At 46.8% G+C, this 15,178-nt stretch overlaps 1 protein-coding gene across 2 annotated transcripts; it reads left to right on the top strand.

Annotated features, from left to right (window-relative positions):
• The first annotated feature begins 3,683 nt into the window (after positions 1-3,683).
• LOC135365815 (uncharacterized) lies at positions 3,684-14,314 on the top strand. Of its 2 annotated transcripts, XM_064598527.1 has the most exons (7): positions 3,684-3,801; positions 4,234-4,448; positions 5,738-5,800; positions 7,979-8,134; positions 9,148-9,205; positions 13,078-13,260; positions 13,325-13,615. In XM_064598527.1, the coding sequence occupies exons 1-7, from the start codon at positions 3,689-3,691 to the stop codon at positions 13,512-13,514; spliced, it is 978 nt and encodes a 325-aa protein (XP_064454597.1). In that variant the 5' UTR covers positions 3,684-3,688; the 3' UTR covers positions 13,515-13,615. The 2 variants fall into 2 exon arrangements, with proteins under 2 accessions (XP_064454597.1, XP_064454596.1); XM_064598526.1 differs by having other exon boundaries at positions 13,078-14,314.
• The last annotated feature ends 864 nt before the right edge of the window (positions 14,315-15,178 follow it).

The raw sequence follows: 15,178 nt of genomic DNA on the forward strand, positions 1-15,178 counted from the left end.
ACACTCTCGGTTGTCGTCAAGCTTTGTACAGACCGCGTAGAATCGACACATGAAACATATTCCATACAGCGTCGTGCTTGCGTCGATCCCGCCGTATGAATGTGTGTATGAGTGAGAAAACATGTAAGAGCGAAAGTGGGGGATGAGTGAGAGAGAGTGTGGTTGTTTTTCCTTTTCAGATGACGCACCCTTGGAAGTCGCTGAAGATGTGTGTTAGCTTGGCTCAATTGGTAGAGCCCTGGACCGGTAATCCAGAAGATGTGGGTTCGAGTCCTACAGCTGGCTGACATTTTCAGTGACCTCCTTCTTTCACCATTTATGTAGCTACGTATAATACGAAGAAATTGCCAAAACGAGCGTTTGCCGGATGTCGCCTGTGCAATCTTAGGTAACATGACGTTCTTTCAGCTTTACGCTGCGCGAATGACAGGGTCGAGATAAATTTTTGTTTCTCTTGCACAGATATCTTCTTTGAAAGAGTTAACAGTAATACTGCACTGATACAGTATAAGTAATTACAGTATACTTTCCATAGAGAAACAGAGGCAAATTGCGATTATTTACTATGTCGTTAAAAACGGGTATAGGAACCAGTATCCTCGCAGGACATTTCGGTTAAGCCAGAGGGAACACTCGCCAGTCATGTGCATCATATACTCCAAAGAGAAGACTTGACCGCAAAACAGGCTCAGAACTAGTCATCATTCAGAAAGGTACCGTTCTGTCTCCCGACTTATTCAAAGTGGGAAGCGAAAGCTTTCCTTTGTGTCAATAGGCGATTTCAGATATTGCCCTTGTGCTCCGCACGGGGGCCCTCCGTCGCCGAAATCACGCGCATCGCGCAATGCATCGTGGGAAATGGTTTGCATTTGTGCTTTCCTGCCTGTTGCTCGAAGGAAGGAGGGAAAACCGAAACCGTTTGCGCTCTTCTCTCCATGCAATTTCTGAAATCGTCGAAATTGCATGGATGGCCCGCCAGAGAGCGCCGTATTACGAATACCCCACTGCACCTTGGGATTTAGTTTTTATGAGTCAGACAGAAGAAGAAGAGCTCAAACGGTTTCGGTTTTCCCTCCTTCCTTCGAGCAATAGGCAGGCAAGCACAAATGCAAACCATGGGTGTAGTTCCATAGACGGGCTTATGGCTTTTTCTAATTAGCCGGAATGTTCAGAAGAGAAATAATGCACTGAAGTGAGAGAACCATGTAGCGAATATAAAAAAACAAGAATGACAAGAATTTGTGGCCTAGAAGTTATTTTATATGCATCTGAACAACCCCATCTGATGCACTTGTAGCTCTGGAGAAACACGGGGTGCTAAGGGCTAGCCTAAGCCTAACGGATTCTAAACTTGTCATCTTGCGAAAGGTAAGGGGCTAAATCACCTCACTTTAGTGAGGTTAGGTTACGTTAGGTTCTACAGACTGGGGGGAAACTGGAGGTGGGGGGCGCCACGCACTAGCACCACTAGCACGCACTAGCCCCAGGCACGCACTAGGCGGTGCGGGCGTCGAAACTGCCTCGGGTTAGGTCAGAAAGTCCTCATCCAAGATGGCGGATTGCCTCGAAGAAACGAGCGATAAAATTTAATTTTTGTATGTTTGGTACGTTATACGGCGTCGAGTTTTGTTTCATTTCATCCGTAATTTTCTCATCTTTCTAGTAAAATCATCCGTTATTTGATGTCTACTTCCGTTTGTTTAAAAAAGCCATAAGCCCGGCTACGGAACTACATCCCAGACCATTTCCCACGACGCATTGCGCGATGCGCGTAGGCAGTGCTTTCTCCTCAGATCAACTGTACAGTTGAGCGCAGCGGTCGACTTACGTAGATGGTGTTATACTGTGAAGCTTTCTTTAGAGTGAGTACTACGGCGATAATTTGAGGGTTGAATGAAATGGTTACCCCAATATGGAGAGGGAAAAAGATCAAATAACAATTGTTTGCAAAATAATCACTAGTTCAATTGGGACTATGAATTTATCGATATTGATGCAGTCGACAGAATAGTCTTAGTGAAATAAAAAAAAAAATTGCATGAACATGTCGGACATTACAGATAATGAAGAACGCTTTTCTCTATGCGTTCGGTAGACTACGTTAGAGTATAAACAATAGGCCAAATTGATATACGGAGGACTCACCATGCTTTGAAGCAAGAATGATTCGAAACCATGGAACCCTTCTTCTTCTTCTTTGTCCAATGAGATGATGGCCATGAGCGCAGTGCATTCTTCGTCTTCCTCGCACTTTCGGGCCTCGATCCATAATGGCAGAGTGGCTACTGCTAGGAGTAACTAGGCGTGTGAATTATGACCGATGAGAATGTTGAGTGTGTGTACACTTGTGAAGCGGGCAAATGGTCATGTAGCGATAGAGCATACAAGTGTAAACACAATGCAGTGTGGCGACACTGTAATTGATATGTGAGAGAAGCACAGTACGTGAGAGTGGGTAACAAAATATGTGATGTACGATGCCACGCGCCAGCTTCTCTTTCCCTTACGGACTACTCCAAATCATAACAAAGATGTTAATGCTTAATGTCATTTCATGATGCGCAGTGGTTGGATCGAATGGCTGTGGTTCGGGTGATCATATCTTGATAATACTTTGTAATGCACGCGGGCCAGTAACCAGTTGAGCGGAAGGAAGTCAAAAGTGCGCTGTTCACCACTTTGAGGGGGAGCGAGCGCATGGTTCTCAGGAAAAGGGAAACCCTATTTGCTCCGAGGTCGAACGGTGTCGGCGCGCTGCGGAGAAACCATAAACTACCGTAGTGTGGATAGCTTCCTCGTGTCGTCTGCTTTTCACGTGTCGTCTGCTTTCCACGTTTATTCCGTGCTCAGTACGGTAAGTGGAGCAGTGGGGAACCGAACAGTATCGTACTATCGCGGCACAAGTGATCTTCCGGTGAATAAAAACGAGAATTTCGGAAGAGAACCATCAACTCCGAACATCGGCCGGCGTGTTATCCACACTAGAAAGGTGACGGTGTCGCCCCCTATAGGTCGATCTCGCAGCGAATAGCAGCTGAACGTTTCCCAAGTAGACCTGGAAAATACCAAAATGACCTCAGAATGTCATTACACCGAATAGTCATTAAATAGGGTATCATATTCAATGACTCGAAGGACTCGAGGATCGAAGTTCACATGCGTTCCGCTTGGCGCATTGTTACATCAAACACAGATTGCCTCATCCACCACGACGTCGAGGACTGCTGCAAAGTGCACTGTGTCAAGAAAGACACACATCCTCTCAAGGGGGACGTTGTCATTGCAAGACAACACGACAGGTAAGGAATCTCGTCAACCAGTCTCCAGGGCATATCTTTTCTTACACGGCTGTCGACTGCTGGAACCCCCAAGAGCGCAATTTTGCGGATGCGGAATTCGAATAGCGTTAAATTTTACTGGCGTACGTTTCTCGTTATATATAACTCCTAAAACTCGGAACTCTATACTTTCAAGACAAGGACTCAGCTGGACGGAAGAACCTGACCAGCCTCTCTGAAACGTTCGCAGGCAGGGAAATCTGATCAGCCTTATGATTTTATTATAATTCTGTAATACAATATTCCCGCAACTTTTTGCGTATTGTCTAACAGTGTTGCAATGCCTATAGGAACACAGAATACATCATTCATGATACGAGCGCTTCAAAGAAGGAAGAAGTGAGCTTGGCATGCTACGCCTTCTGTTCTTAATGACCCTCGTATTTCGCTGCCAGTCGATGTTATTACTTGTTGAGCTCGGAGACACAGCTTCGATTCCTTGCGGAGACACACTGCCTCTACCGTAAGCCTCAAATTACACGGATATCTAATATAGAGCCTGACTGTGAGGTTCTCCCATCTAAATCGTCGCTGGACTCGCTGTTTAACATTGCCATCCCATTTGAGTGAGCCAGAAATCCCACATTGGACCCCCTCCGATCTAACCCTGGGAACGAGGCTTAGACGGAAGTGAGCACAGTCTCGAACAACTGCGGGGGGGGGAACCCCCCCCCGGACCCCCCCCCCCGCGCGTGTAAAATGTACTGACCTAACCTAACCTAACCTCACTACAGAATTTGCACATTACAGCGCAATTTATTACTAGCGACGCGCGACTTCCGGTTAGCCTTGTTCCCAGGAGGGGGGTCCGATATGGGAATTTTGCAATTTCGCATCCCATTTGAGGTCCTCCTCACATCGATGGAACGGAAGTTTACGGAAATCACTCTTCCAGACACGAGAACCGCACGGACATTGGCGTGGCAAACTTCGCAGTCGAGTGGCGGAATTCCTCGGGCTTCGCGGTGAACGACGAAACGGTGGACGCCTTCTCCGGTCTCCTTCGAATCCCCAGCGTAGGGTTCGCTGATTCCGGAAACTACACTTGCACCACTCAGGTCCCCGATGGCATCCAGTTGCGTGTCACGCAGTTTTCCCACATTTTGCAAGGTATCTTTTTCTTAACTAAAATTAAATGGGCAGTTATAGGTACGTGTTAGGATGCAAGGAGGCACCTGTGGTTGGGCCCGCGGAAGCTTACAGAGACGGGCAGACTGTACAGAATACTGCGCAAAAGTATTTTAAAAAAGGTACGAAACACTTAGCGTAAAAAGTACTTAAAAGTAAAAAAAAAGTAAAAAGTAAAGTAAAAGTAAAAAGTACAAAATAATCAAACCTGAAAGTAATTTGAGTAGAGTACTAAATACTCTACGAATTATTTAAGATACTCTTTAAAGTACTTTAGTGTTAGCAGTGAGTGGAACGCGTACTCTGAACGTGGCCGTATAAACGACAGGAGTAAACTTCAAGGTCTTGGTGTCTAGTAATGTTTGGTGAACTCATGTAAATTTGGTGATATGTTCTGAGCCAGGTCCCCCAAACTCACCTCGGAAAAGCGTGCAACGAAGAAGGCCGCCACTAGATACCCCACTGTTGCCGTTCCGGATCACTTCAGCGCGCTAAGTTTAGCGGCAAAATGTTTCTGTTGTTTCTGCGAATGAATCTAGTCTTTATATGTCCAAATAAAACGCGTATAACAACTTTCTTTGTCGTGTTTCACTTTTTGGTCCCGTTTTTAAACGTGTTGAGCGATCGGAAGGATCTAGTGCACGGCTGCGTGCATCACATAGCGTACCTGTCGTACCAGGCGCCGCAGGCGCTGCAGTCGTCCATTTCTCCTTCGGTGACTTGGCCTGGCTTGGATTGTGCTTCAACTGGATCTTTAGCGCGCTACAATCCACGCAAGCCAACGTCTGGTAACAATGGGGTATCTAAGGGCGGCCTCCGGCATTGCACGCATCGGGATAGGAACAAATACATGGGAAAATGGCGACCTTGGGGGACCTGTTCTGAGCTAAAACTTCGGAATCCTTCTGTACGTCAGCTCGGGTCTTTCGCCGCATGTTTGTTGCTTTGGTGACCAAGGAAATAAATGCTAGGAAGGAAATAAATGCCCCCTCCTCATGTCTTCTGGGGCTAGCAAACGTCGGACCCATGTCGGGTGGGCCCATGAAGTGGTTCGGGCTTCGGGGCTCCATCCACGGCTGCCTCCTTTCTCGCCGGACCTGTTGATCGGAGGTGGTCCACAATCGCCCGCTGAGTGTTTGTCAGTGTTCGTCAAATAGTGGTGGACTTCGCTCTTGGTATTAACGTCGTGCTGTTTTAGAGCTGCGTGATGGAGTTCCACTGTAGTCTTATCGTGTTTAGAGTGACACATTTCCGCTTCCTTCTCTTATCAGTTTACGAAGAGCCCTTGAATGGACGCTGCCAGTGCGGGTGTCAGATGATAGATGATCTCTGCTGTAAGTTGTCGATCTCTGATCTCTGCTGCTGTTGTTATTTTGTTTGTGCGGTAACCTGGCTTGAAGCGTCCAGCACTTGAGCAACAGCAGCTTGAGGGGAACATTCCAAAAGATGTGCGTGAGACCCCTCTGGCGGTCGCTCGAGTCAAAACTGGCATTACTCCCTGTCGACTACGTGAATTTCTTTTCAGTTTCGCTTTGCACCGCTTTGATTCGTGCGTGGATGTCCGCGTTATAGAATTCTATGCTACCTTGTACATGCGTATTCAGCCGCATAGTAAAGGTGGTTCTTTCTCCTCACTCTTGAATCCCGGTGGCTTGCCAGTTGTCGTGGATTATGACGGTTGAGTTGCAGGTACTCGACAGCAGACGATATTCAATAGTTGGTAACAGGTTTATTTACAGGAATAGATTTTAAGTGGACAAAATTTACATGATACGGCAAAGTCACTCCTAGCCTCCGAGCAGGTCCGTTTGCTACGGAGTCCGCAGGCCAAGTCCCTCTAATTTCCCAAACTCCCCCGCTCTCTGGGTTGTTTTTCGTCCCCCCGATGTCCCTCTTTCGCGCTATTCAAACGAAAACACTCAGCAAAAATATAACAAGACGACACCCATCGCACAACCGTTAGCTCGACTGACCCAACGTCTTCGAACTCAAAATTTATTACCTCTTCTCGTCGGCTACGGACATGTGCGAGGCGCGGCTCACAGAAACCCGATCCTGCGTGTTCTGGAGTCAGAATCTGGTGACTGCTTCCAGACCACGTGTGTGGGAGGAACAACGGTAAAACCCCACGGTGGCCGGTCGTTTTTCGCCAAGTGCGGGGAGAAGTAAACACAAAAATAATGAGCCATTCGGTCGCAGAGGAAGTTTCCACTTTACACGCATAGAACTACATTCCATCAGATTCCTTTTGACCATAGAGGCTGCCGTGTTGTTTGGGCTACGTGCGAGATCACGTGACAGAGGACCGTCCCGCAACCCTGCGCGTCCGGGGGTGTGTGGTGGCCAAGCCCGCTCTCCATAGAAAAGCAAATGCGAGGGTGCCAACCCTGTGTTTCTTTCCTCCTTTCGGCCGAACGTGTCACCATTCTTCGCGGCCACATGTTCAGAAGTTTTCACCAAAGGGTACAGTGACTTTAACAGGAAGGATAGCCGTCTGCACACGACACCCGTATGTCGGTATAAGGCCCACAGCAACCTATGATCGTCGGTTTACAGCTGTGGCGCACACAAATCATGTACGAGCACAGCGCAGGTCGCGCAGACACCGTCCTGCAACAGCTGCAATGCATTTCAAACGCATTTTGGCTGCGCATTAACGAAGACTTTTTATCTGTCGGGGCAGGAACCTCTTGGATGCCTCTTTCTGAAACCGTCTACGTTCGAACGCTATTCATGCCATGTTCACGGAATGGCTATAGAATTAGCGATTTAGAACTTTTGAAACGTGTTCGATTAGTATGGAGATCGCGTATGCGTGACACATCTGCACTGCGCAGATGCGTTCATTTTCTCTGCGCCTTGAACTAGTTCAAGGCGCGTGCAGCACAATTGTAGCATCTTCGTCATGAAAAGGCGCGGTACTGCACGCCCACATTCTTTTTGGTGAAGGAAACTGGGAACTGCGAGCCAGTTTGACTTTGTGTAAATTTTTAGTAGCGTTAGACCTGGAACGTTCTGAATAGACTGCGCGTAATGCCATTTTACATTTTGACTTATATTTTATTGCAATAAAAACGCTGTTTTGAACAGATGTCAAGCAAAAATTTCCCGCAGCAGTGTGTAGAGGGCTCCCATGTGCATCCATAGTAATGGGTTTCTGTGGCTTGTATACGACAGTTTCCTGGAGAGCAGCCATCTTGCTTGACGTCACCTGGTTGCCATTACAGCACTGTGGGGGCATCATGACCGCGCCCAGTTATACGCGCTGTAACCATTACGGCAGTGTGGAGGCGTCATAGCCGCGCCCATTGATATGCGCCGCAACCAATACCGCAGTTTCCTCGAGAGGAGCTATTTTGCCTGGCGTCACCCGGTCGCCATTACAGCACTGTTGGGGTGTCATGGACGCGCCCGGTGATATTGTGCCGAAACCAACGTATAAGGCTCAGTACTTTCGCCAAGACAAGATAAATCGCCGTTCAGGTGAAAGAAACAGGAATTATTACTTGCAGTGGGATGTCCTCCAGGATACTACGGGGAAGATGGCAAGTGCCACCCGTGTGCTATAGGACGATACAATCCCTACCATGGTGCTTCTTGCTGTCTCAATTGCCCCGCGTTTCATATCACCTGGGGACATGCTGCCACGGAAAGACTGCAGTGCTCAGGTACGTTCAATCCCTACGTTGCTTCCCATCCTTCTTTGACACGTGGTTGCATTGTGTTAGCCAATCGAACACAAAGTAAAACGTATTTAATCGAATAACTAACGCGCTTTTTAATCAAAAGTACGTGGCGTCACGGGGGCGGCGCGCTCATTAAAGGACAACGGAAACGAAATTTGTCCATTGCAAAAAGGGGACTGAACACGGTGTAAATATTATGTAAAATTATGATGCCACTAGTATTTTGCAAGTACGCTGTGCGGATGGCCATATTTCTGACGATTACGAGAGCGCTGGGCCGCCCACTCGACACGATCGCCCATGGAGCGCGCCAAGCATTGCGGGAAAATCTGAGGAGCGCGTGACGTCAAATATCTCTCGCGCTCCATGTGCGGCTGCCCGGCACAAATACGGCGAATTCTGAAGAACGCCTGAAGATGTTTGATTCGGAGATCTCGTGGAAGTCTGAAGACAATATATCCTATGAGAGATGGGTTCGTACATGCTTCTTCGTCTTCGTTCTCTTCCCGTAGCAGGAATTAGACGTAGAAGCGAAATGAAAGTCAGGAACTCCAACAGGAGAGCCAACGTGCGTCACTTCCGTGGTCTGCTTCGGCGGCGCGGCGACGCTCACCAGGGGCTCAGAGTGCTCCACGGCCGAATTTTATATCGCGATTGTGGCGGCGTTTCAACTAATATACGCAAATATAAGTCGAAGTCCGGATTGTTTTGGTACACATCGCAATATGAGGCAAATAGCTTTGCAGCCTATTTTCGTTTCCGTCGTCCTTTAAACGAGAAAAAAAAATGATATCATGGCTGAAGGGCCTTTATATACAGAAGTATTCGAGTCGCCTTTACGGAGGGATCAACAGAGGACGGTTGGGAAAAGTAACTAAGCGGTAAGAGGGTTAACGCACGGGGAGGGGAACGAGACTGGTCGGAAGTACAGATATCTGTGTGGCCAAGTTGGGGTTGCGTTAATTATGCGAGTAACAACGGCAATAATGTTTCAGGCGCTGTGCATGACTACGTTCTCGGCTTTGGACTCCTCGCTGCTCTGGCTCTGTGTGCGTAAGTGAGCGATTTTATAAAGCTACTCTTGTTCCTTCGGTAGCTGATTCGAAATATACTGGCAAGCTGCATATTCGCATACTCGCGTTCATAGTAATTGTGTAGTTCTTCATGCGGCTGATGGAGGCAAGTCTCTGTAGCTACGAACACCAAAAACACGGCCGTGATTGGCGTCTACTTCGTGTCGTTTAGCCGATCACGCCTTTTTAAATAAGGTGGCGCTACCTTTGCCTTTTATACGCGTATCCTCATGCGACATGGGCGGCTGCTTCACGTACAACCTCGTCCCCTACCCCGCTCTATACCAAGGCACATCCTGCCAGGACAACTCATACCACATTGAAGACACATCCACATCCATCAGGTATGAGTTGTACATGCGTAGACAGCGGCGTAGACAACGTACCGCGTAGACATGGAGAAGCAAACAAGACTAAGGACAAAAACAGAGGGAAGCGTACACTGTGTTCGTCCCAAGTCTTACCAAGACAATTCATAGCAGGATATCTCATACCGCGACGACTAATACCAGGACAACTCGTACCGCGACAACTCATACCAGGACAACACAGGATAGGACATATGTATGGACATACACAGAGCAGGATGTATGGCTTCGACTGGTATGAGCTGCTCTGGTACGAGTTGTCCTGGTGTGAGTTATTCTGGTACGAGTTGAGTGTGTATGGACTATCTGGTATGAATGATATTGGCATGAGCTGTTCTGGTACGAGTTGAGTGTGGTATAAATTGTTTCTGTATGAGTTGTCTGGTAAGGGCTGTTCTGGTATGAGTTATTCTGGTACGAGGTGAGTGTGGTATGAATTATCTGGTATGAATTGTCTTGGCGTGAGTTGTCCTGGTACCCGTTGTTCTGGTATGAGCGCTTCTGGTAAGAGTTGGCCCTGTATGAGCTGTATTGGTAATAGTTTTACTCTGGTATGAACTGTCTGGTACGAGTTGAGGTAGATGGGTAGAAATCCAGCGAACCGGTAGAATGTAGGAAGGGAGTTGCCTCAGGACAGAAGCCGCCGATATTTCGAACAGAGACTGTTCTTCTTCTGGGCACCGTCCTCATCATTGGCATGGTATTTAAAGGGTTAGGTGTGACGTGTTTAAAGGTCCATGCGAATTGTGCGTCAACAGCCCGGAGGGAAGAAAGGTTCCGTACGGGCTTCTACGGCCGGAGTGAATGGCTGCTTTGTTAGAGTGTGGAGGGGATTATGTGAACGTAGTGATCTGGGCTACAGACCGGTTACAGAAAAATGGAAGGTTCACGAACACGTGGACGAAACGGGACAACAGGCAAGAATTGGCAAGCATAGCGAAAGATAAGGAGGTTAGTGGTTAAGTTGGGAAAATTCCAGATCCAGCAAAGGTTTTTTTTTAAATATTTGTAATGCAAAGTTGTGGCATGCAATAAAGAAAGTAGAAAGCAGTGGCCATGCAGAACATAACAGATGATAATGGAGGTAGAAGGGAAACGCATATTTTATTTGTGAAGTGTTTCTAGGGTGCCTTGTGATTTGTTGATACCGGACGGGTGAAGAGCGTTGAACTTGTATATGAGATAAGACTCCCTATCACGTCTGTCACGTGTGGATCTAAACCCGGTTTCTAGAATATATAGTTTAATGTTGTCAAAATTGTGACCAGGAACGTTAAAGTGTTGGGCGACTGCTTTGGGGACTTTGTTGGACGTGTCGGTTCTGTGCCCGGTAAGGCGGTTGTTTATTTGTTGGCTGGTTTCACCAATGTATTGCATAGAGCGCCCTATTCAATGCAGTATATGACATTGGAGCTTGTGCGTGAGTTGGTACGAGTTGAGTCTGGTATGAGTTATCCTATTACAAGTTGCTCTGGTGTCAGCTGTTGTGGTATGAGTTGTCCTGGTAGGAGTTATTCTGGTAAGAGTCGTCCTGGTATCAGCTGCTCTGGTATGAGTTGTCCTGTACGAGTTGTCCTGGTATGAGTTGCCCCGGTATGAGCTGTACTGTGTACGGTAACAGCGGTCCTGTGGCATAAGGTGTACTGATATGAGTTGTTCTGGTATGAGTGGAGTGTGGTATGCGTTGTCTGGTATAAATTGTTCGACATGAATTGTTCTGATACGAGTTGTCCTGGTATGAATCGTCTTGGTACGAGTTGAGTGTGGTACGAATTGTCTGGTATGAATTGTTTTCGTATGAGTTGTTGGGTATGAGTTGTTCTGTTACGAGTTGTATTGGTAATAGTTTTGCTGTGGTATGAGCTGTTCTGGTACGAGTGTAGATGAGTTGCCCTGGTACGAGTTGTTTTCGTACGCGTTGTTTGGTACGAGTTGTTTTGGTAAGAGTTCTCCTGGTATGAGTAGTTCTGATATGAGTGTGGTATGAATTGTGTACCATGAATTGTCCCTGTAAGACATGTCCTGGTATGAGCTGCTCTGGTATTAGTTCTGGTACGACTTGTCCCGGTAAGAGTTATGTGGTATGAGTTGTTGTGGTACGAGTTGAGTGTTGTATGATTTGTCTTGCATGAATTGTTTTGGTATGAGCTCTCCTGGTATGAGTTGTTCTAGTATGAGTTGTTCTTGTATGAGCTCTTCTGGTATGTGTTGTCCTGGTATGAATTGTATTGGTATAAGTGGTTCTGGTATGAATTGCCTTGGTGTCAGTTGGCATGGTACGAGTTGTTCTGTTATGAGCTGCTTTGGTTTGACCTGGGTGGTCGTCCAGCATCCTTGCCCACCTTGACTCCTACATCTGCCACTTCTACCGTCCTCTGACTCCGTAGAACTGTACCTCTTGAGTGCTAGAGATATGCTTGGCACATCCTAAATGCTTCACTCGGCACATAACTGCTACTACCTAAAAGACCTGAAGGAAGCCTCTTTGTAACTAGTACTTGTAAGGGATTACTGAATTCTCTTATTTTGACTATCCTCATAGATGCTTACCTTTCGATGATGGTAATGTGTGGAAGGTAGCTAACCAGTCAGCACACCAGACGAAGACGAAAAGAAATACACAGGAGGTCTGCCTGTTTGCAACTGAATGGCGTTAATAAGGCACAAAGTATGCTCACAAAATTCTGATGAGTGACAAACAGGCATCCGGTCTGATATATAGCAGTATATATACTATACTACTGGTATACTATATATACCAGTACGTATATACTGGTATTTAGTAATACTATGCTAGTCATGAGTATGCAGGGTTTCGCAGCTAAATGCGAACATGTTTCTTTAAAATATATATATATATATATATATATATATATATATCACTTTTTCTGAGGTGAAATCAATTGCAATATAGCGTACGCGTATCTTCAGAGACGCGTCTTTTCTTCACCCTCAGGGTGAGTCGGTGAAGGAGCCGGAAGGAGGAGTAACAGTGGCCTCTTGGATTAGGAGCCCAAAACACAACTCTTGCCCTGATTAGACCTCCATGTAGTTTAGTTACCAAACGCTGTAAGCACGACGACGCCGGTATGTAAGCTGCGATGTTGATTCAGGACCCTCTCAGTTGTATGGAAACTGTTAAGTGCGGATGGAATTGGTACAAGCACAGCTGCAATGCAAGTGATAGTCTGTTGCCGTCTAAGTAAACAATGCTTGAAAAGTTAAAAACGGGACTTGTGGATTGAGGAACATTTTTCTTTGTATGATTGCCCATTTTGTTGTTACTTTCGTTTGCGTTTCTTCTGTGGGAACAGACTACTGTACTTTACCAGTGCCATAACAAAGCAAGAGAATTACGTAATACCATTACCCTCCATAAACACCCGGGTTATTCGACTGAAATATACTGCCCGGTTGTATACACGCCGAATTGTAAGGCGAATACTGATTTACTTTCCTCTCGCTTTACATGCCCGGAACGCAGTCACGGATTCTACAAGTTCTGTGGTCCCATATTCCTAGAAGCAGTTCGCGACTATCTCGAAGAGGAGCCCTTGAAGCGTCCACCTCCACCACCTCTTGAGGTTCCTCACATTTCGGAAGAACGTTTGGACATCGAACCACCAGATGACACTGAAAGAGGTTTCTGCGCAAGGTTCTCCACCAGGTTGTTCAATATTATGATGTCCGTCCTTCCCAACTACAGTCGTCGCCATTACGTTCCTCTGCAGGACAAAGAGTCTCCTTCAAACTCCTCATCTCCACCTTCGTTCGAACGGACGGACGACTCTACAATATGTGTCACAGATGAAGAGGACGACGACCAACAACGTCATGACATTGACGCTCCTTACGTGTCCCCACCTATCGTTGTACATCCTATTCCCACTCCCAAAGAACCTCCTTCGAAAGAAACGGTAGACGCCACAGAGTGGCAAGATTATTCAGTGGCTTTGACCAGTGGACTTCCTGAAGATAACGTGTCACGCTCAAATTACAGAGTTCGAGTAAGGAACGCGGGCGTTCTATCAATAGACAATGCGAGTGTGGAACGCGGAGCGACGTCATCACTTACTCTGTCTGACCGCAGTGACAGTCTTGTAGACTTTGACGCGGAAGATATTTTGGGAGCGACATCACGATCGAGCATTTTTCCATATATTGCACCCTCAAAGGAGCGCTCTCTAAGCGAATTTATATCGTCCACATCGCCACCTAGAGTCTCGTGCCTGACATCACCCCGCACGGCTTTGTCAGCATCACTCGAAATGCTGGAACTTCCCGAAAATTTGTCCATGTCGCGCGCTGATCGCCGTCGAGAAACCAGCGATGAACCGACGACACGGTCTCGTTATCCTGTGCAGGGCCAGGACGAAAGAACGGCCTCATCAGAAAACCGGTCGTTTCATTCATTTGAAGAATCTAGTTTCCCACTGGAGCTACGAAGCTTCCCGTCTTCTTCTTCCGAGACACCTCCTCTTTCACCTTGGCAGGATAGCAGTAAAAGCACGGCGAAGGACGCGCTATCGAAGAGTGACGGTGAACGAGGTGTCCCTCCATCGTCCACTTTGAAACTTTTACCTAGCGATTGTTACGTAATGAAGAAATCGGCCGATAGAAGCGAGTCTTCGAAAAGCGACACCGCTTGCAGCGTTGTCATTGGCCACTGGACGGCGTCTGATTTTGGTGATGATCGGAGCAATAAATAATTCTCTGTATGATTGTGTATCCTGCGTAAAATTGTGTAAAACCAGACGAAGCACGATCTCCGTGGAAGTTACTGGCAAAGGTTCAGGTAAGGGTTCCTGCACCCAGTGGCGTATCCATCGAAGGGATTTTGGGGGTTTCAAACAAACCCCGACAATCGTACTTTACCTTTTTATGCAGTGCACTCGGGGGAGGGAGAAGATGAAACCATGTCACTCACATGAACCAGTTTATCACTGCACTGTTCCTCTAGTGCCTGCACTGATATACCGGGTGTTTCACGAAAGTCCCTCGGCTGAGTCATTCGTAAATGTGTGGTACTATGGAAAAGCTTTCTTTTTAGTCATCATCATTGAGACATCGGCCAAGAACTGAGCAGTCAGCTTATTTGAATATGCACAATAATTGAATGCGGGGACAAAAGATAAGTAGACAAGGCAACAATATCGGTTCGAAAAACCGGATAAGGCACCGGATGATTTGGACACTGAAATATGGCAGTAATATTCTCCTTCACGTTTTTTTGTTTTATGACGTCGTTTTCGTTCACTAATCCTCGGCTCCAAAAACTTGCGGGCGCCCTTCTGATATGCGTAAAGATCAATGACAATGTCGTGACAGAAAAAAAAAAAAACCGCTGCCGGGATAGTCATTTCACCCAAACAACAGTACTGGGTACTATTACCCGATATAGCCGTATGAAAACGCTTATTAGTTTTGATTTTCAAGCCTGTTAAATACAAACACTGCGCCAGTAACACAAATCAATGGTCGTGCTCAGCAGTACGCTGAAGCCACTCTGAATATGACGTCATGTGGTTACGTGCATCTAATATGCATGAGCGTGTATTAGCGCTATTCTCACGTCATGGAATACC

The sequence above is a fragment of the Ornithodoros turicata genome, chromosome 8, assembly GCF_037126465.1.
Source record: "Ornithodoros turicata isolate Travis chromosome 8, ASM3712646v1, whole genome shotgun sequence".
Lineage (NCBI taxonomy): Eukaryota > Metazoa > Arthropoda > Arachnida > Ixodida > Argasidae > Ornithodoros > Ornithodoros turicata.